At 29.9% G+C, this 23215-nt stretch overlaps 7 protein-coding genes across 7 annotated transcripts; 3 read left to right on the forward strand and 4 right to left on the reverse strand.

The window, feature by feature from the left end:
* Nucleotides 1–376: 376 nt before the first annotated feature.
* On the reverse strand, nucleotides 377–6730 carry FG379_003323 (SKI family SFII helicase; the record flags this gene model as incomplete). The annotated part of the gene is made up of 1 exon (XM_067328954.1): nucleotides 377–6730. The coding sequence occupies one exon, from the start codon at nucleotides 6728–6730 to the stop codon at nucleotides 377–379; it is 6354 nt and encodes a 2117-aa protein (XP_067182637.1).
* A 791-nt stretch (nucleotides 6731–7521) lies between these two features.
* Nucleotides 7522–12819, forward strand: FG379_003324 (uncharacterized protein; the record flags this gene model as incomplete). Its single annotated transcript, XM_067328955.1, has 1 exon — nucleotides 7522–12819. The coding sequence occupies one exon, from the start codon at nucleotides 7522–7524 to the stop codon at nucleotides 12817–12819; it is 5298 nt and encodes a 1765-aa protein (XP_067182638.1).
* A 498-nt stretch (nucleotides 12820–13317) lies between these two features.
* FG379_003307 (uncharacterized protein) lies at nucleotides 13318–15354 on the forward strand (the record flags this gene model as incomplete). Its single annotated transcript, XM_067328938.1, has 1 exon — nucleotides 13318–15354. One exon carries the CDS (start codon nucleotides 13318–13320, stop codon nucleotides 15352–15354), a length of 2037 nt encoding a protein of 678 aa, XP_067182621.1.
* A 77-nt stretch (nucleotides 15355–15431) lies between these two features.
* FG379_003308 (DNA (cytosine)-methyltransferase domain-containing) lies at nucleotides 15432–16962 on the reverse strand (the record flags this gene model as incomplete). Its single annotated transcript, XM_067328939.1, has 3 exons — nucleotides 15432–16586; nucleotides 16680–16743; nucleotides 16913–16962. The coding sequence occupies 3 exons, from the start codon at nucleotides 16960–16962 to the stop codon at nucleotides 15432–15434; spliced, it is 1269 nt and encodes a 422-aa protein (XP_067182622.1).
* A 273-nt stretch (nucleotides 16963–17235) lies between these two features.
* On the forward strand, nucleotides 17236–17919 carry FG379_003309 (uncharacterized protein; the record flags this gene model as incomplete). Its single annotated transcript, XM_067328940.1, has 1 exon — nucleotides 17236–17919. The coding sequence occupies one exon, from the start codon at nucleotides 17236–17238 to the stop codon at nucleotides 17917–17919; it is 684 nt and encodes a 227-aa protein (XP_067182623.1).
* A 206-nt stretch (nucleotides 17920–18125) lies between these two features.
* On the reverse strand, nucleotides 18126–19004 carry FG379_003310 (uncharacterized protein; the record flags this gene model as incomplete). The annotated part of the gene is made up of 1 exon (XM_067328941.1): nucleotides 18126–19004. The coding sequence occupies one exon, from the start codon at nucleotides 19002–19004 to the stop codon at nucleotides 18126–18128; it is 879 nt and encodes a 292-aa protein (XP_067182624.1).
* A 546-nt stretch (nucleotides 19005–19550) lies between these two features.
* Nucleotides 19551–22832, reverse strand: FG379_003311 (chromatin associated protein with a chromodomain at the C-terminus; the record flags this gene model as incomplete). Its single annotated transcript, XM_067328942.1, has 1 exon — nucleotides 19551–22832. One exon carries the CDS (start codon nucleotides 22830–22832, stop codon nucleotides 19551–19553), a length of 3282 nt encoding a protein of 1093 aa, XP_067182625.1.
* Nucleotides 22833–23215: the final 383 nt, after the last annotated feature.

Here is a 23215-nt window from a genome sequence, read left to right on the forward strand (position 1 = left end):
AATCATTACAATTATAATCTGTCCTCTCTTTTAATTACTCTTTTTACGGTACCGGCAAAATTGTGGCTGGATGCCCCTATTTTATTATGAATATTAATTTGTATGCAATTTCTAGTTGCTTCTTTTAATATGCAGAGACCCGCCTTTAACTGGCGCCCAGTAATCACGTCTTAGGTGATTAAGATGAGAGGGAAATTAAGGTTAAATAGTCGTAATATGGGACAAATAATTGATTATTTGAGTGATGTAAAGGAGGGGTAATAACAAATATACTGCATATAAGATAATTTCCCTATGATTTTCAAGTTTAATTACGAACTTTTTTTCTACCATTTTTAATGATAAAATACTAAACTAACGGAGTGTGAACGAACACTTAAGCATCGTTTTTACCTGCTATTATTCTGTAATCATCATATAGCTTTTGTAGGATTTCTGTTAGTTTGCTAACATTTAGGTAGAATTCAAGAGCGTTTCCGGACATATCTATGTTTAGGCGTTCATATTGTTGTATTTCTCTCAGGTTAAAGGAGTGTAGGAAGCGGTCAAGTAGGACTTTAAAATCTGAAATTAAAAAAAAGATCTCTGAAGAGGCTATTGAATTATTCTTAACAATGTCAATAAACCTCTGGGAATCGTAGAAGTCAACGAGGAATGAGTTAATTAGAAATACGACGACTACAACATCGTCTTTTTTGCTGTTTATTGAAACTTTATCACCTTTAACAATTGATAGCAAATCATTCGTACAGTTTAGTTTTACCCTTGATCCGTATACGAGTTTTTGAGGTGAGTTTAAATCATCGTTTTTAAGCCCAAATAGTGTTATGAAGGGAGACTGAATACATAAGTCGGTACCAACTTGTTGACACTCGCCATTTAAATTGCTCGAGAAAAATTTTGACGGTTTTGAGTTCTCTTTTTTTGTTTTATCATTAATTGATTCGTTGTCAATTATTTTATTATTTGAAATTGGGAGTTGGAATTCACTCGAATCATATTCTACATCTGAACATGTGACTATTAGGGAGTCTCTCGTATTTTTTAGTACGTAGTTATTAAATTCGTCTATTTCTCTTTGAATATAATTTGGAAGCGAAAGCAACAAATTACCAATTCTTCCAGTTGAAACCTTTTGCCTCAAATAGGATAAAGACGACTTACCAATCTGACTTTCGATGTTGTAAATTGAGTTTCTTGTCATCGGTTTTGAGATATATATATGCGCTAAAACAATCAATAGACGCTGGATAGAGTCATTAGTTAAAAGATAACTCAAATCATTCGTGTGCTGCTGACTTTGATTATTTAAAATGTTTTCGTCTTCATTAAATAAATATTTGAACAAGACTCCAGAGTGGATAAGTCTAGATAGTAGCAAATTTGTACCCTCGAATTCAAACATATGTGAAATCAGACCTGCATAACCAGTACATCCACAAAATCTATCCAAAACATGAAATCTCCTCAATAAATCAACAACGAATCTGAATTGAATGGCCGTTAGTTTTCTGTGGAAATCTTGATTATAATCAACAGAGTAAAGTGAGTCTCTATATAGTTTAACAAGAGCTTTGAGCGTTATAACCGCTCTCTCTTTTGTAATATTATTTCTCGACTGTTCATTCAAAATATTTTCAAATAGCATAAATGTTCTTAGAACAGTTGTTGGTGTCACCGGGAAATTACCTTTAATTGTTGGTAGTTCTGAGGTCAATAATCTGTTTCTTTTTCCTGCAGAAATATCCCAAAATACAATTGAACCTTGAACATCATAACCTCTTCTTCCTGCCCTTCCTGATGCTTGACGATAAAGAAGTGGTGTAAGTGTGATTGAATCATTTATAAAAACTGTTGTTCTACATGGCATGTTTACACCGAGGGCCAAAGTTCTTGTTGAAATAATTATACACAAATAACCCATTCTATATAAGGTTTCAACTGCCCTTCTGTATCTTAAACTTAAACCATCATGATGAATTCCTATTCCTCTCTTCAAGCCTTCAATAAAAATAGGCAAAATTTTACCTTCACAAGAGTTTAATATATCTTGGACCTCCCTTTCTCTACCTCCCAGAATTTTTCTGTCACAAAATGAAAATTCTGAATCATATTCCTCCGCTATGTCAATTGGTTCACTTAAATTCTCCAAGGTCTGAAGTTCGCTTTCATCAATAACGATTCCTTGTTTCTCTCTCTGTTGTCGACTCATTGTCTTTAGTTTTAGTAACATATCTCTCCTTTGTATGTTTTTAATGTACTGTTCCTGTCTTTTCTTGTTAATTGCTTTGGTTGCAATAGTTGCTTCTTCAGTTCCATAGTATTTGTCGCGATGGTCCTTAGTAAGCTTTTCAATAAGCGAATGACCTAGATGTTCGGTGACTGCTCTTTCCATGTTGAATATAATACAAGGAAGTAAATTTTCTTGTTGAAGTTTTCTAACCATTTTCAGTATGCTTTCTGAGCTTTTATATGGAGAAGTAGGATGTGGAGATACAATTGCACTCTTAGCTAATGATATGGAATTTATCATGCTATTTTCACTGGAATCAGAGACATTACCTAATAATTTTTTAATATTTTCTATCCCCATAATCATATTATATATGTTGGAGTCATTCTTTCTTGCTAATTCTATCATTTTTTTTTGATAGGTTACACTTGGATTTATTAAGAGATTAAACGTAATGTTTTTCCACATTTCCTCTGTAATAGTTTTATTTTGAACGAGAAGTACTGTTGTTAACAATAATGTTGAAAGATACCATCTATACTGCCTTTTTGTAATAGCTATTGTTCCCGAGAAGTAGAATTGTGGAGATAACCAGGAAAGATATTCTTTAATAATCTTGTCATCATTAGAAAGTAAATTATTTAATGATAAATACAGATCTAAACAGTCACTTGGTGTAAGGTAGAAGTCACCCGGAAGCCCATATGAAAAAACTCTGTCATAAGTAAGAGAAGTAATTGGATTTAAAGGATATAAATCACCGTCATTATATACATATGTTGATAAATCTGCATACCTTTCACTATATGAAATAAAGTGAACATTACTTGATGGATGTTTTCCAATTCTTTGGAGCCAATTGTAAAATCCATGTGGGTTTCCAATAGTAGCTGACAAACATAAATATGGGCATGGAATAAGTTGGAATATTCTTTCCCAATGCACACCGCCTTCTGCTTCATTAATACAATGGACTTCATCGAATATTACAAATTTAATTCTTGAAACCCACTGCTGATAAGATGTACTCATTAAAAGCAATTCAAGCATAAATGGTAAAGTGATTAATATTTGACACTGTGTTGGGATATTAATAGAGTATTCTCTGTTTAGTTTGCAAAGTAACGATATCCTTGAATGGTTTGGATATATCTTAGACCCAAACCTATATGTGATTTCAGCATGTACTTGGTCTGCAAGTGCTTTTGTGGGAGCAATGAAAATAACAACGCTTTCATTATCGTATCTCAAAACTTGTTCCATTGCATAATAACAAATAAATGTCTTACCACTAGCAGTGGGGGCACAAACTAAAGCTGAGTCACCTGAATCAATGATATCTAATATTTTCTTTTGCCAATAGTCTGGATTAAAAGGTACTCTTGGATCCGATGTACTTCCAGTTGAACGCTCGAAGTCTGCTCCCATGTATCTCAATTGAAAAAGAGCTTCGCAACCATTTGGTACACTCATGCTGATTTTTTCTTTCTTTGACAATCCTTCAAATGATTTTTTAACACTGTTGTATATATTGGAGTAATCAGAGTAGTTTGTGTCCTCAGGAAAATTCGAGGATTTACTAGATGAAGATTTCTTGTCTTTTGATTTATTTTTATTTTGAGTCTTTTTCTTGTCCGAATTTTCGGTACTGTCAGCAGTATCACGAAATGAATTTTCATCCATATTGATAATGTCTAATTCCATTTTGAATCTATAATTTTCAATAATATTTTTTGCAGAAAGATTAAATCCTAACATAATTAACGAGCCAATTATTTCCGAAAGATCATGTTTGTCCATATATTTGTAATATTGGTTGTACGTCTCAACAATAAGTCTGAATAACATACATGTTGCAGATCTTGCCTTTACAATATGAGAGATATCTGGGAGAGTACTACATTTAAAACTCCTTAATACCGAAGTACAAGTATGAATTGTCTTGAGGAGAATTTTGCATTTCGATTTTGGTAATTTAAAGGATTTTGAAAGTCCCTTGAAAGAACCAAATTCATTTGTTTTTCTTGGAATTCCAATCAACATATCATATACAGAGACCATAAATGACTCAGGGTCACCCTTAGATAATATATTGTTTAATTTACCATCATAATGACTTAGCTGATTCTCATCATCCTGCTTCATCTTTGCCAATTTTGCATTTTCATTTTTTCTTCTAATCTCCTCAGCTTTAAAAGATAATCCTGTTGAATTCGAACCTGCAGGTCGGCTCTTTTGTTCATCTCTTTTATCAGAAAACTTATTCCAAACATGAAAGTGATTAACAACAATAGTTTGCTGTAACTTATCATTACCAGCTAGTATCTGACCTAAGCTAAACCAAAATTGTTGTTGTCTCTGGTTGTCTCTTAGCTGTTTTTTTTTCTCAAGCTCTGCAGAGAGTTTCGATCCTGAACTATCTTTACCCGAGTATTCTTTGCGAGAGTTAGGACGTGTTTCACTTGGTCTATCCATTTCCCAAGATGCCACGTCTCTTAGTCCAGAAATTTGAATGATTTGAGTTAGATAATCATTAAGATCGTCCACATTATTGCTGTCAATAGTTGTGCCCTTAATTATACCTCCTTCAGAAATATCCACACCCAGTTCTGATAAGACTCTAATTACAAATTTAGACTGCAATGGCAATAACATAGCTCCAATCTTACTTCCAACTTTATTGTCGTATTTACCACTACTACATGACATGTTCTCACCAAATAAATTCAATATTTTTTGATCTTCAATATCATCAACGTATCTATTTAACACTCCCGTAAAAGACAAGGGAAAGAATGGTTGATCAACTCCGACGGAGATTTTATTCCAATGTTGTTCTAAAATAGAAATATCTTCATTATTCAATCCAAATATTTCCTCAAGTAATGATAAACAAATATCCTCAGAATTCGAATTTCTATTCTTCATGGTTGAGTACCCAATGATTAAAAATAAGAACTCGGTCATTAGAGGATCATTTAAATCAGATATTTGTGATAAAATGCGACCAGTTTTGTTAGTAATATGGTTTAAATATACGTTTATATTATCTGTCAGATTCCTAAGTTGTTTGGATGATTCAGAAATATAAAGGGATTCAAGTGATTTAAAAACAGAGAGGAAAGACCAATTATCATAAATTACACCACTTTCCAGCTCATTATTCACTAAAATTTTGTATTTAAGAAGAAAATTTGAAATATAGTGACGATCTTCATAACTCAGCTTGTTGACCCTTAAATACCCTGATAAGAGCAAAACTTTTGAGTATAATAGAATTAAAGATATATTGTGCATTATTGATTCGTCCATTTTGGAAATATTGTAATCTTCCTCGGATATTGAGTTGATTACAAGTGACTTAACAAATAAGATGAATATCTCTTCTGAACCTATATGATTAGATATACAATACTCATCAGGCTTGAGTGACATCAGCGATTCAGGAACCTTTGAAATATCATTGTTTTCGCTATTAATATCAAATTTGTCCGAACATCTTAATAATGATTCCTGCCTCATAATGCCTTTATTTAGTTCTGTAAAACGTGATTCTGTCGTTGATGAATAAGTAAATGCAACAATTTTCTGTCCTTTTCTTTCAAGATTGAAAAATAACGAAACATTTGAATAACTAAGCATTTCAAGAGTAAATGAAAGGAGAGAAGTTGAAATGTCCAAATCATCAACTACTTGTTGATCTTCTCTATATTCTCCATCTGAATCCTCGTTTTTGGACTCATAAATTGTGTTCTCATGTAAGGTTTGTTGTAATTCATTCAAATTGGCAATGGAACTCCCATCTTCCAAAAAGAAAATACTTGGTTCCTGCTCCTTCAAGAAAGATTGATATTCTTCTGAAAGCCAACTAGAAAAACGATGACTTTTAAAAACATTGAAATTTAATTTTGTATGAAGAAGGAGTGATTCTCTTAAAAGAGGAAGTCCTGGGTTTATCTTTTCTAGTATTTCAGAAAAGCTGTCTAAAAATATTAAGATAATTCTTTTTGTTCCAGCCTCAATTAAATAATTTATAAATCTCTCAAAAAGGTAGATATAAGGGAGCGTCTGAGGAGTTGATTCGGGATCAATTTCGAAACTAAATGAATAGTACAGATGAATTATAAGACCCTCAACGTTTACAAACACGTTTTCAGAGTCCGAGATATCGGGGGTCACGTCTGCTTTTGAAACCTGAGTTGAGCTAAAATACCACTTTAAAATGTCACCGAGCTTGTTTTTAGACTCCCTAATACTTAAGGGTGTATTATGATGATTATATCTTTTAGAGTATTCCAATAATTCATTTAGTTTGGCGTTTAATATAGAATAATTTGAGGTTTGTTGCATATTACCAAAATACTTCACAATATTTGCCCCTGAATTCTCAATCATATCACTTAAATCTCCAAATGTTTTCGCGTGCTCAAAGTTTCCAGGAAAATCGCCACCATTTTTAGACAGAGAGTCGAAGGAACTAGCTGATTCGTCGTCCATTCTTGAAAGTTAATAATTACACACTAAAGTAAATAAATCGATACAACACTTACACCCTATTAAACCCTAAATAAAGGCCTCTTTAGCATATAAAAAGAATATACGGATAAATCCACTTGTTATTGTTTGACCCTTATAATATTTTCAAATTGTGAAAATAACGGTGTAAATAATGTAACTTATTTCTATCAGCAAAAACCGCCTTTTACGAGCCGCTTTGTATTTTGTGAATTTTTGTTATTTGCGCTTAAATTATGTCACTTATTACAAAATAGAATAATAAAGAAATACAAATAAATCACTAGACAATTGAGATACTGGATGCTTAATTTGAACACAGCAATTTGGATTTATATTGTGTTCTATTTTCAAGCTTTTATTTTTTAATTAGTTATGCATGCATGCAACGAGTTTTTATTTTCCGTTTTTAATACCGAACTGACATGGCGCTAATTGTCACCTGCGTTTTTTGTTTTTTTAATTTGTGGGGGCATTTGAATGGTTAGGTGGCATTTTCAGCGTGTGTAAAGGAATGAATTTTTTTCTTTTTGAGGTGGAGAGGCTTCTTTAGAATTTTTATTCAATATAAAATAGTTTTAACTATCAAATTACGTGATAAATCTTGGCATATTTGCAGTTACCTTCACATAAATGTTTATATTTTAAAGATAGAATTAAATGTATAATTTACTGACAAAAAAACTAATTAACATCTAGTTAATTTCCAAAAACAGTAATTAAATTGAAATATTCGTGTAATTTAGCGAAATGTTATAATGGAAACAATGAACATGGGTATTCCTAACCAGTTAAAGAAGAGCAATAAGTGTGATATAGGGAATATAATGGAAAAGGCGGACGATGAAGATGAATTTAAAACAAAAGAATCTGCAATTGCAAGAGAAATAAAAGATTGTTTTACTTTTTTTGAAATATTTAACAAAAAAGGACTGATACTTGATGATTTGTTTGATTTAAATTTAATCAATGTATACAAAGATATCCAAATAATTGAAATGCAGGTAATTGAGAACTTTATTAAGAATGATAAATTTATTAGAAATAGTTTAATAATAACCAAAGAGTTATCTGAATCTGAGATTTTGTTAGAGTTTGGTAAAAAAATGCAAGACCAAAATAAAAATAAAAAGAATGATGAAATGATATTTTATAAATTAACACAAATGGTACATATACTAGGTATATTGTTATTTTTAAATATATACTTTTTCAATGAACAGAGATTTGAAAGTGAATTAAGGGCTTTAGGTAGTATAATAAGAAATATATTACCTTTTATGTGTGCTGAAAGTATTAAATTAAGCTCTGTTGAATCATTCTTGGAGGTATTTTACCATTGTTTGGGATCTGTAAAAATAATAGTTAATATTGATAAAGTTCAAGAAATGTGCTCTATGCAGGTAGTTATAAATTTAATTAATGTTTTTTCAATTGAAGAGATCAATGCAAAAATAATACTTTTGGTAATTGATATTATTGTTCATTTATTCGTAAGTAATTCTATAAATTCGAGCATTTTTATGGAGAATACCTTAAGTTCAGTTTTGAATGCAATGGAAGAGATACCAAAAAGCCTCAAGTCACTGAAGAGAGCGAGAATATGCGTTGATTTGGACTTTTCAATGCACTATTATGTTTATTTGATAATTAGAATAATTCAAGGAATATGTATTCCAAATGGCATTACTTTAAGCAATGACTTTTATTCAAATAAACAAAATTCAATGAAATATCACAATTTGGCAAGGTCAATTTGCAATCAATTTTCGACATTTTTTATTAATAAATTAATATTCAATAGAGTAAAGAATAAAGACTATCATTATTCTATTGGAAACGACATTGCAGTCGTTATTTTTTCAGATTTACTGAAGGCATCATTAAATCCAAAATATTACATTTGCTCAACAATAACAAATGTAATACTGATTCAGCTAATTAAAATTTCAAATTCATTTTTAAGTAATAATTCCAACTCTAAAATTAATTTGGCATACATTGATACTTATTCAAAAGAACTTTGTATTTATTTACTTGGAGTTTCTCTAACTACATTCCTAAAAAGTATTAATTATAACATATCATTAAACGGCTTATCCGATAATAACAGTGGTATAGAAAAAATTGAATACAATAATGAAATTCAAAATTCGAGTGTAAAAGGTGAAATTGACTGTATATGTGGTAATGACTCATTTAATTTGGATTTAGGTGAAAGGCTTAGCTGCAAAACATGTGACAAAGTATTTCATTTTAATTGTATTAATGATAACATACAATTGGAAATTAATGAGGATTGGAAATGTGATGATTGTGTGATTAATGTTATTTCAAATGAATTATATAAAAATATAGCTGATAATAACGAAATGACACCGGGTAGTTTTAATAATTCAAAAATATGCGTTGTGATGATCATTATACTTGACTATTTATATAGGAAGACAGGATTAAGCACTTCTCCGACAAAATATGAAACAGCATATCAAAGAAACATAATAACCGATGTGAACAGTTCGATAATATGTTCTTTTATACTAGAGATGAAATCAAAGCTAAAATTATTTAATTCAATTCAAACAAGGGGAAATGAGAAATTATCTAATTTAAAGGTAGAAAAGAATAAGAATGTTGATAGAAAAGGAAGTGAAGAAAAAGGCAAATTATTTATTATGCTCTTTAAGGAGTGGCTTTATCCTGTAACTAATATTCATTCTTCACTTATAACTTATTCATCAAAGTTTCCAAAGTTATTGGATTCTTGTACAATAAGAATATGGAATAACTACTTGTTAAAAGAAATAAAAACATTATCAAATCTTGTTTTACATTGTTTACTGGCGAACATATACAATTCATCTTTGTCTACAATGAGAAGAATCGCACTCAATTCATTGGGTCAAGTAATCTCAGCGAGACCAAGTTTATTGTTTATAAACAGTGCCATATTAAACGCAATATTGCTATCACTTAAGGATAAGACGCCAAAAATTAGAGAAAGAGCATTGGCAATTATAGAAAAATACTTTTCAGACATATATTCACTTAAAATATTCGGTGATAAATATAAATTTGAGGATGAAAATAAGTTGCTTTTGGACCAAATAATCAGGACAACTTTTGATATTTCTCCATTAGTTAGATTGGCTTCAATTAAAATATTGAAAATATTATATTCAAAAAATCCAACAAAATTATATATCGGTTCGTTGTTATTAAAAAGGGCACTAGCAAGTGATGAAACACAGACTATTAAACGGCTATCGATAGATACATTTATTTCCCTTTGGTTTTGCGATTCAAGTGTAATTAATGATGAAATGGGCAACAGTTTAGTAGATATCATAAATTATTCGGAAAGTAAAGATTTTAATCAGTCAATTGGCATTGAATATATTGGTTGCAACAGTTTTATTGGATATATACAAAAAATTATACGAAACAACTCTGATTCCAAAAATGCGGAGGACTTGATTTCAAGATGGTCAAAAGTTTTTATTGATATGTTTTTAAATTGCGAAAATTTTGATAATTCACGAAAAATCAAGGATGAAAGTGAATTAAAAAATAATATATTATTTAGTGAAAAAAGATTAAATATTTTGAAATCAATAGAGATAATTGGTCAAATATATCCAGAATCGATAGTGGAAATATATCCACATATTATTGTATATTTGAAAGATTTTTCAATTATTAAATCAGATGTAATAATAAACATTTGCACAGTGCTTTCCTATGTGTTGCCATTGGTGAAAGATATAAATACGAAAAGTATTGAAATGGATTTACTGAAGATAGTTATGGACTCAAAGTCTCCTCAATTGATAAGATCATCAATACTCTGTCTAACCAGCCTATTAAGTGATAACTCAAAGGAAAACTGTGTAAATGATAACAATATACTTATACCAATAATAATGGAGAGTATAAGAAACTTATGGGAATATAAACATAAAATTTATACTGAAATAGATTCTATTGAAGTTAAAATTTTGGACTCAATAAGAAGAAACGCATGGTTACTAGGTTGTATTTACGAATATAGTTCTCCAAGTATAGCTTTAACATTTTTAAATAATAGAATAGAGAGGGCAAAAATAATCGAAACAGAATTTGGAATTTCTTGGGTAGTATGCAACGATAAATCAGACTCGATAACTGATAATGGGTTAGGAAATGACATTAATGTTGATTATAATGTAGTCGATTCAAGTAATCTGGTTTTTGATTTAATGTGTGAATTATTTTATTTATTAGATTGGAATTTAAATAAAAGTATATTATTTCCAACATTAATTCAATTTTTGATGAACCAAAAACAATTTATTAAGACAATCAAATTTAATAATTTGATTAAAAGCGCATTAAAGGGAATTAGAATTCAAGAAAATGATAGTAATAAAATAAAAATATCTAATTCTGTAAATAATGAAGATTTAATCGGAGTAAATAGGTCAGGACTTTGTATTATTTGTCTACAAGGAATATTGTCTCTTCTTAGAAACTATGAATCTAGAGCAGTAAAAGAAAATAAAAACAATCAATGTAATGGCGACTTACCGAATGATAATACAACGAACATTTTTGAAGTTCAACATAGTGAGTACTCAACCAAATTGGAGGAAAATAACGGAAGCAAGATTTATAATACTCCAAATAATAGAATCAATAAACCATTTAGAAATACAGACCAACTTGAATCTTGCTCTCCAATAAGTACATTAACATTCGAGAATGTTGAGAATCCTTCTACCGTAAAAACAAATATATTTGGATCTGCCTCTCAAAATACAACCTCATCATCAGCTTCTCAACCACTGGCGTCTAATTTGGATATACTACTATCAATATTTCAAGAAACTACAGCTGAGAGAGATGTTAGATTTAATAAGGTTCAAAAGCAACAAATATGTTCATTAATACTTTGTATATTGGAACAGTTCAATAAACATGGACTTGTTAATCCAACATCTATTATTCCTCCGATATCTGGGTTATTATTTTCAACAAATAGAGAAATTTCTTACAAGTCGTACCAAATAATATGTTCTATATTCGATAGATTTCCTAATTTAATAATTAACAAATATAAAGATATTACAATTAATGGGTTCATTTACTACTATTCAAATATTAAAAATTTGTTGGGAGTTTATAAGAAAGAAGATTCAGATTTCACACTAAAGTGTATATTTACAAATGAAACAACAGAAGAAAATGTACAGGGTAAAACCAGGTCAGAGTTACTGGGTACTACCTTTGAATATTTTTCACGAATATATTTTGAAAAATGTCGAGGAAGAAGAATATATAGAGAAAGCGTCATAAAAGGTTGTTGTAAGCAATTGGAATTACTATTGTCGGCAGATGAAGTTAAGGGCTTGTTAAATAAATTGAGTTCAAATATCAATTTAAGTGATGGAGCTTTATTGATTTTATATACTGAATTTGTCTCATATCTAATATTGGCACTTCCTTTCATTTATGAATCGGAACTTCTTTTATTGCTTTATAATTTGGGTGAAATGTGCGTTTCTTGCTCTCAAAACTGCAATAATATTCATGAAATGAATGAGATTGTTGAAGATGATGCAGAAATGAAAATATATTCGAATTCAATATTGGCTATTACATGTACCTCTTTGCAAAAGGTTTTAAAAGAAGAATATAAGGTTAATGAAAGCCATATGTCTAATTTCAACCCATATAACTCCATAAACAAAGAAAAACCAAAGTATTTTCACATAGATGGAGAATTCCAAGGGAATACTAATGAAAGTGTTACAAATTTAATTTCTTTAAATAGAAGCACAATATATGAATACATGAATAGTTTTAGGGAGAGACTATTCAATATTTGGGAACTATATACAAAAGGTAGTTCTGAAGATCTTGTTAAATTTGTAAATGAGATCCTGTATCTAAATGCACACACCACTATTGAAAAGGTGGCGAGACCAGGTAAGAGAAAACAAACAAAGAGAAAAAGTGTAAAAAGAAGTAGAAATGATGATAAATATTCGGACACATGTTCATCCCAAAGTTGGAGTCCAACCAAACGTTGAAATTTTACTTATTTTTCTCATCTACTCGATTTAATTATGTGATTCAACTTATGTCAAGAGAAAAAAATTCGTTAAATTAACATTTTCATATAGGCACAAAACTACAATCACAGAAATTATTATTATTATTGAGATTTTTCAAATAATTTAATGTTTTTCATTCTACTGATACGATTTTCCTTTTTTTATAATTTTTTTATTGAATTTTTGATTAGTATTCTTAGTTTGCATGCATGTATTTTATTACATGTATAATGTGGACAAAATATGTAATATGGGGCTGGGATGAAAGTATGGCGTGTGAACAATTTTTCTTTTATTTCTTTTTTTTTGAATGCGTTAGTTAAATATTTTAAGTTATTATAATATATAATTACGATTTTGCTAGTTGGGAAGAAATTAATAGAATAGTTGTAGGCGGTTTTTGAATGGAGCTTATAGAAATAATTCTGGTGATAAACTAGCTGAATTGTGTGTGGGGGATAAAGATTATAAAATATGCAAGAAAGTCCGGAAGATAAAAGCAACAAGGTGGATACTAACATTGAAAATCGGGAGCAACATTTAACAAGCTATGAAATAGGTTTTTTGCACGATTGGACGTTAATTTGTACGAGAATAGAAAATGGATTAAAATTAGTAGAGCAGATGAAATTGGCGATTGAAGAGAGAGCGTCACTGGAAGAACTATATTCAAGTGGATTAGAAAGCATTTCATCAAAGTTTTTTCCTCCGGGAACTGAAAGTACAACTTTATCGTCAGCAATCATATCACTAAGAAATGAAACTTATAGAAGGTCCGAACATTGCAGGGAGTTATCAGAGACACTTAGATCTGATGTATTGAATAATACACTAAATAATATGTTAGAAAATCATAGATCTGCATATAGTCATTTGTTTAAGACGGGAAAGGGAATAACAGATGAATTACAGAAAAGGTACAGCGACTTTATAAGATTAAGAGACAACTATGGTATTGCAAGGCACAATGTGGGACAGTTATCATTGAGGTATCATGAATTGGCTAAAGAAAATACAATAGGAAACAAAACTACATTATTAGGAAGCGAGATTTTGAGAAAGATATTAGAAGTTGAACAATTAGAAAAAGATTATAATAACAGTGTGGAAAACTTTGAAACATACTATGGTTTTTATTTAAATCAAATGAAACATATAATTAAAACAATGGAAGATATGGATAAAAAAAGAATAAAATGTTTATCTGACACATTTATGAAGATGATGATTTATGATATGAGCTACATAAGAAATTTACAATATGATTCAAATAATGTAATAAATTCACTACAAGATGTTAATGCAGAAAAGGATATTTCAGAGTATATAAACAGGTTTGGGGAGTCAAATAATGAAACATATATAGAGAGAGAGAGCGAAAAAATAATTAATTTAAGAGGGATAAGTAAGATAGATAAGGAAGTAATAAAAAAGGAGAATTGGAGGGACATATGCAACAAAATGAGCAATTTGAAAATATCAAACGATGAATTCATTACTTTAACAACATCCCAGATGGCAGAGAAAAATATAATGTTGGAAAATATGCTAGATTTACAATCAATAATATCCACATTGGTAAACCCTTCTACTGCAATAAAAGCACAAAAGGCTGTTAAAGTTTTGTTGACACAATTGAATATTCTTGTAAATGAAAGTAATCAAGATGATTGTGTAAAAGATAATGATGTTATTCAAAAAGCTGAAAGTTTTGAGAGTATTGATTCATATACTGCCTCGAAGGAGCATTCATTTGAGTCATCAACGACTTGTTCAAATGAGGCAATACAAGATAATATACAAGAATCAAGTAATTCTACCGTTCATAATGGTAATTCTAAAAATAATTCTAATAAGGAAGATATTGAAATAAGCTACAAGAGTATATACGATGAATTAATATATCAATTTACAAATATAAATGAGAATAATGTAATAATAGAAAAAGTTAATAGTATCGACAATTATGGTTTAAATGAATATAAAAATTGTGATTATTATTTGAGTGCACTAATGAACCATACAATACAAAGCAAGGAATCCAAGTTAATATTGAATATGGATAATGAACATAGAAATAGATTAAAGGACCATCTTTTTATTATACTTGACCATATACAAAATGAAAATAGTGTATGGTTATTCAGAAAAATGTTGTTTCTTTCAGAATCAGTAGTAATAAATGATTCCGAATTATTTAAATACGTTTATAAGCATGACATCTGGAATGTAGTTAAAATTTGGGAGGATACAATATTGCTTTGCATTTCTGAAGATTATCAGAGAAAAATGATAGAATCAGATTCACTGGAGTTTGAAAAATTTAGAAATATAGATGATATCGAATATTTTGATAAACTAAATAATATTGAGAAATTACCATTATTAATGAGAAAATTTGGAATACCTGAAATACCAATAATTACATTGTTTACAAAAATATGTAGTCAAAATGGATTAGAAAAAAGTTATTGTGATAAATTATTATTTAATATAAAAAATATAAAATAATATGTAAACATTTACAATGTCAACTATCCTGCTAAAATTAAGTAAACATTGGAAATTCGAGTATTTAGTGTAATTGTTTATGTTATTGATGTCTTTTCCATAATTTCAAAAAAGAAGTAAAATATAATTGTTACAATGTAGACAGAAATACTATTTCCAATGAGAGAATATTGTTGTTGAAGCGAAAGATTAAGATCGTTAAACCAACTCTCCGGAAAACCCATTATTAATAAAATTTCAATGGGATGAAAACATCTAATTTTGGCATTTGATAAGTTATCCACTTTTTGGAATCTACTCGGATCAACTGCAGATGTATTAAAGATGTGGTCAAAAATATCAATATTGTCATTATAGCTTGATGGTTTAATATTAATTGAAAAATTGAGTAAAGGCCCACCTCTACCTTTTGTTTTAATGTAGCTTCTAGCAAATGTTGTAGATACCTTTGAATATTTATTAACAATATCAAATTTAAAAGAAGGGTTACTATTAACAATGATTTTTGAAAGATTAACAAGTTCATTGATTTCATTAATGTTAAAATTCCCAATTACATCACTTATTGAATTAGGTTTATTACAATAACTGTCAAGTATGCAGTTACATTTATATTCATCAAAAGGGAGATAACAAATTATGTTACTATGCTCCGATTTAATATGAGCTTTGTTTGATATCAATTTGCCTGCGTTATATTCTTTGAATTTATTGTAAAAGTTTGTTTTTAATTGCTTAATATTTGAATTAAATAATATATTAATATTGTTACCAATACTCATTACATTGTCACGTATTGCAAGGCAATAATATCTAACCCTCGTATTTGGTATTCCAATAATTGTTGGTGTAATAAGAAATTCAAATACAGTAAAGTTGAGTTTATTTAGCATATTCAACATTAAATTGTGAGTATTAGATGTTTCGAAGTTGATAACATTTTCGACAAACCATGCTTTGGGAACATTATCGCCAATTTCATACATTAATTCGATTAATCTTAAAAATGGTTTAGTTCTGTTATCATTAGAGTCCCTATTAGATCCGCCATTAGTAAAAGGCTGACAAGGGGGACTTATTAACCAAATGTCAGATTTTGGAATATCATTTATCGTTAAAGACTCAATGTTCTTACACAAAATACTCGTTTCTGGAAAATTTTTCCTGTAGACTCGATTTGCAAATTCATTTATTTCGTAGGCCTTAATAACATTCAGTCTGTAGTTTGAATTCTACAGGACAAAAAAAGTTTGTTTTAATTTATGAATGAAGTTATGTAATAAATTAAGTTCATTTTCTTAGACAAAAATTTATCATTTACTTACTAATGCAGACAGTTTAAATGCATTCTTAAGAGATAAATGAATTCCACCTATTCCGCTGAAGAATCTGAAGGCGGAATGATCAATTTGTTCAATGATTGTTAAAGAACAGTTCATAAGTATGGATTAAACGGTGTTTTATTCGATAGTGGAGAGAAGGTTAGTAAATTGTTTGGATGGTAAGTAGGGACATATAGACTTAAAGGAAATGTTGAAAAAATGAAAACTGAACTTACTCCAAAGCATCAATAGAACTTTCTTGTTTAGATTCTAGACAGTTATTCATTAGTAATCATTGATCTTGCATATAGTCAACATTATTTCAAATATAGAATAATGGCAATTTGTCATATTCACATATTGCAGGTTGTATATAGGCGGGAACTTCCCTAGGAATATGTCAGAATTGATGTAGAAAAATTACAATTCAATGATAGAAAAGTGGTTTCGTAAATAATACATATTTGTATATATAAACGGATATATATTTAAGTTTGTGCTCTTCATCTGATTTGTTTTCGGTTTCCTCCTAAATCAGTTGTTTTATTCGTAATATAAAATGGGTAAAAGAAAGGCAAAAAAGGTGGAGATAAGAAAGAGTAAGATACCAAAGTTGGACAAGGAGTTCAACTGCCCATTTTGCAACAATACAAAAACAGTCGGAGTAAAAATGAATCATAAGGAAAGACTTGGGCATTTGTCGTGTAGAGTGTGTGGTGTAGAATTTACGACAAGAATAGGAAAGTTTGATGAGGCAGTAGATATATTTTCAACGTGGATAGATAAGTGCTACGAAGTGAATAATGTTGCAACAGAAGATAATTTAGGTGCGAATTCAGGTAATGTTATAGAGGAGCAGTTAGAAGTAGGGGAAGATATGGAATCAAATAGAGTAGATAAAATGGTATATTCAAAAAAACCGGAAAATAGAAGTGAATCATTCTCAATAGAAGATAATGTAGATGAGGTAGCTAATAATGAAGATTACAGTTACAAGGATGATGGTTTTAATAATACAACTAACATTGATTCAGAAAAAACAAACTGGGCATTAAGCGATGAAAATGAAGTACGATCACCAGGTGAAGATGTTTTGGACAATGTGGGAAATGATTATGAATTAAACATAGATCGAAAAACGAGTGAGGGTAAATCTTTATTTGACATAAGCAAAATAACAGAATCAACGGTAATCAATAAATCATTTACAATGAATGAAGATGACGGATTATTTAGTGATTAATTATTTTAAATATTAATTAAATCGAACATAATTAACTATTTGAAAAAAATGAAATCTAGCGAATACTTATTCTTAAATAAATTTAATTAACAAGAGTCAATACTGCCACTAAAAAGATGTGTTTTGTTTACTATTCCTTTTTTAGCATGATGACCTGATAAAAAGAAAAAAATGTACAAATGAAATGGATTATACTGATTTCAAGTTTAACTTTGAGGTTGTATAACTTCAATAGCAGAGCTACTCTCATCGCTTTTAATAAGTGAACTATCCCTTTCAAATAATTGTCTACCAGTGAGGACATTTAATTCACGATATTCTCCTTTCCATATATTTTTTTCAATCATCTCAGCTCTAAATTTTTCTTTCCAAGCATTAAATTCATCCGTTGTAACTCGTTCTTCAATTGAACATAAAACACGATCAGCTAGTCCAGAAAACATAGGTTTGTCATCACCAGCATGGTAATCATCAATATCTTCGCCAAATGTATTATTATTTGTTGATTCATTATTGCTACCCATATTATATTGTATATTCCAACTCAAATCTGAACAGGGGTACTGCTTATTAAGATCATTGGGTAATTCATAAATAAATGATAGAAGAGTTTCAATAATATCAAAAAGACAGACTCTCCCAATATAATCATTCTTTATTTCGTCATAATAATTATATACTTTGTCAGAATTTAAGCATACTATAGTGGAGTTGTTTATTTCAATTTCATCATTATTATGTTCAAAACTAAAGTCACTATTTGTATTGTTTCCATCTTCCTCAAAAGTTGTCTTATAAAATTCAAAGTATTTCCCTTCGAACAAAGTTATGTTGACATTTTTAAGAATCGGACAAGAATTTTCAGGATAGTCTTTATCAAGAATCAATAAAAGTCTAATTCTGATGAATTCAATGTCTTCTCTAGGACCTAATGTTTCTTCCTTATTCACACCATTAAACCCTGGATCTCTTTCTTTAGTAATTTGGATGTCAACTGAGCAAAAGTCATCATTGTTTTCAATTATCAATTCTTTTTCAGTGTATATAGCCCTTAAAGCCTCGAGTTCCAGATTCAAATCATCCATATTCATTTAAATTGAATATTTAAACACACGACATACCCAGGCTGATTCATAAAACTACACTTAGTATCTTATTAATTTATTTTTTACTCCCTAACATTCCTTTTTCGCTCTGCGAACTGCTAATTTGTTCATTTAACAATCCCGACTTCAATAAAAGACAAGATGCGAGGTCGCTAAAGAAAACAAATTAAGGGGGATTATGGACTTCCCTCAGTTATACTACAAACGTAAAGGCGTCTAATTAATTAATATTTAAACTTTATGTTAGATAAGGATAAGAAACTAATTAAGGGGAAGAAACCCTATTTAAGAACTATTAAGACTCAAGGTGACCAAATTTACATTTAAATTACTGGCGCCAAAACGACTCGATTAAGTTGCGAATGCAAACGTTAAGGTTGTTTAAATAGTTGAAGTTTCCTTGTTAAGTTCAAGTACACATAGTGAAAGGTTATCACAAATTATGTATATAGAGGGAGAATAGTTGATGCGTTACCGTTATATTTTATGAAGAGTAGACCTTAATATTGAATATTTACTTTAATATTAGTGGGTATGCGTGCAAGGAAGAAGAAGTCTCCCGGACCTTGAAGTTTTAATGCTCCTTAGGAATTCTTTCAGTAACTCTTCACAACCACTTAGATTTTCTTCTGGTTCCCAAGTTGGTTGTACGGGATGTCCCGGTACTTTCCACTTTATCAGATATTCTTTTTGTTTTGTTAAAGGCTTTTCTCGAATACTTAGAATTTGCTCAACCTCGTATTCAATTAGACTTATCTTCTTTGGTTCCCATTTAGGCGAGCCACCGTCTTTATTTTCATCGTTTAAGACTCTAGTTGACTCTTCTTTGACGTCACTTCTACCGGTGCTGATATTTGGATTTGCATTTTCATTCAAAAATTCGGAGTTAAATGATTCCCTTTCCCTTTTTTTAGTTTTTGAATCGGAGGTTTTCTTGCTTACATTTAAACTTGATTTGGAAGTTGACCTTTTTCTTGAACATGGAATAGAGGTTTTATTTTTTTTACACTCAGTTTGGTTTTTATTGATTATTGTTTTATTCTCCCTCTTTTCCGAACAGGTTGGAATAGTGGAAGGAGATGGAAATAAAGATATGAAGGATGAATCGGTAGATGGAAGATAAACATGATTGATATCATTAGATGATGAGGTAAGAACTGCGTTATTTTCGCTGGATGTTTTATGAGAGTTTTCACATAATTTGGTAATGCTTTTTCGTGCTAATTTTTTTTCTGGTTTAATATTTTTTGCACAAGAATTAGAAGTATCAATGAAATGAATTTTCTCAGTTGCATTAATATAATCAATAGTATTGTGTTTTGATTCTATTTCATTATCGTTAGTGTCCAATTTCTTAAATGACTTTTCATTCTTTTCATCCAGTTCAGCATCTACCTCCACTTCTATTTTCTTTTTGTTTTGGTCAATTTTTTTCTGATTTTGTTTATCTTTTTGTTTTTTTAATGGTGAAGTCTTCTTTCTTTGACTTTTTTCTATAAGCGAGTCGGCTTCATTTGTAGTCTCATTTTCACTACTGACTTTATTTTCTTTTTTATCACCATCAGGAATAACATCTACGGTGTTTTGAGCCACACTTTGATTAACCGCATTTCCTTCATTGTAATTTGATTTGCTTTTAGAAGAACCACCCAAACTATTTCTACTTTGACGCCATTTGGGGGTAGACCTTAATACCCCAAAAATAATTGCATCATAACAAGCAATAATGCGATAAACTGGTCTTTCTCTTAAAGAAAGCTTAACTAACGAACGTTGAATCGACAGTTGTTTAATCCTTTCAGGAAGAGACTTATACTCACTAAAGTTTGAAAGAAGACCAACCAGAGCTATCGGATTTGCAGGAATACATTTTCCTAATTTGTATGACCATTGAATACTATTAATTATTGAAGAAACTTGTTTTCCACCATTTGTTTTATCGTCATCTAGAACTAACCCAATTTTTGTGTTATATCCATCCCTTCCAATATAATTATAAACGGCTTTTAAGGTGCTATCCTTATGTAAAATGAGAGTGATGCCTTCTAAAAGCCAAACTCCAATAATTTTATTATTTGAATCGTACATTTCCTTTATTTCAGTTTGAATCAAATCCACTAACCTCTGCTCAGCAGAATTTAAAGACAAACTCTCTTTCTCTAATTGAGAATGATTGGGGGTGTTTGAATCAACCATGTCATTGCTCTGAATTCCACGATAAAATGCTTGATTACTGCCTATAAACGGAAATGAATCATTTTTCTTCATAATTTTAATAATTTCGTAATGAGATTTGGGTGTGAAAATGACAGGGTCCTCAATTAAAGGTCTCATAAAAAATGTTTTCCTTTTTTTACTATTCCATTCACTTATTAAACCATCATTCGTAAGTGCAACAAACTCACCATTAAGACCTGAAAAATCAATAACCTTTTTTCCACTTAATGAACCACTAACTCTTTTAAGTTTTATTGAGGATTTAAAATTATCCTGACTTAGATTACCAACTAATATACAGTTATCGTCATTATAGCTATTTCCATCATTCTGGTCTATCTGTCTTGCACTAATTGGAAGACGGAGAACGGGAGAATTAGGTATTTCATTATCAAATTTATGGTCCAATTTATCATCCAATTCCCAGCTCCATAAGGTACCATTTTGGAGTAAAATAAGGCCGTACTCCATGTCTATACCACAAAATATTTTTCTACATACATATGGAAGATCTAAGATAATTGGTCTATTTAATAAAATGATATCACTCTTCAACATTTCCAAATTATTCTTTAATACAATACAATTATTTTCATTGTCTCCTAATACACAAGTTATTGCCATTCCGTAAGAATTAGGAAACTTATTTATCTCATCATAATCATCAAAGGATGTTATTTCATCGTCATTCAAAGGTCTTATTTCAGAGAATGTAATATCTATGGCCCTCATTAATTTACAATTTGTATTAAGTTTGTTATAACCCTCATTTCCCGATATTCCAACATCTAAATATCTTAAATTTGTATTTTGAGTAATTGAGTTATACTCAACTACCCATATTCTTCCATCTACACTTAATGAACCGAGTACAAAGCTCTTATTATCTTTTTTATATTCAAAGATATTGTAACTTGAAACAAAAGATGCTATTTTTATCCCTCTTATATTCTTGTCATTCAATTCTTTTATATGAAGCCAGTTATTATTTGAAATGCAGTTTTCCAAAAGCAGTGTATTGCCACTATTTACGCTGTTTCTCTGTTCGTTTGCATCGTTTAGATGATCATTTAAACTGCTATTAATGTCCGCTCTTTTTTTAACGTCGTTAGTATTACAACTTATATTAACATTATTTGAATCATTTAATTCATTTAATGCTACGTAAACATGCCCATTATTCAATAACACAGCGATATGGCTTCTAGAAAGTGCCAACTCCCTAACTGGAATGTTCTGTGGAAGTTTCCTCCATAAAGTTGTGTAACAAAGTCTTGAATAGTTTTTAGTTATAGAGGAGTGGGAACATGCTCCATTACTTCCGTATAACTTATCGCCGAAACAAAAACCACCTCCAAAGCCAATATATTCTTCCTCAATATTGTAAAAATGCAACATTGAATCAGGTATTTCATTGTCTTCCTCCACCAATAACTCTATATTGCATATTGAAACTTTACCATTCTTCTCAACGAGGGTCTCATTCATATTTTCATCCAAATCGTTTTTATCGTCAATATTGTTGCTGCTCATTCTTTTTTTTTCGTCATTACTCGAATATTCTTCTTGTTCCTTATTCAAACCATTCATTGTCTCACCTAATTATATGAAAATTACCTTTACACATTTAGTTATATTTCTGTATTCAATTATATCTATTATTTACCACCAATATATTTTAACTATCAAACTATATTAATATCTATACCAATTTTATCGAATAAATTAAAAATGAAACTCAGCTAAACCCAAACCCAAACCCAAACCCAAACCCAAAATTAATACAGTACAATCCAATTTAATTATATTTATACTTTGATTTAAAACTAATTAACTTCATCTATAGCCCAGTAGAAAAAAATAAAACATACTTTTTACCAACTAGTAATTTATTAATTAATTTGTTATAATTTTTTTTGTTCAAAAAGAAATAGCAGTAAAGCTTTTTTATTCCACTAACTAAATTTAATAAT

This window comes from Cryptosporidium bovis (assembly GCF_009768925.1).
Source record: "Cryptosporidium bovis isolate 45015 chromosome Unknown contig_7, whole genome shotgun sequence".
Taxonomy (NCBI): Eukaryota; Apicomplexa; class Conoidasida; order Eucoccidiorida; family Cryptosporidiidae; genus Cryptosporidium; species Cryptosporidium bovis.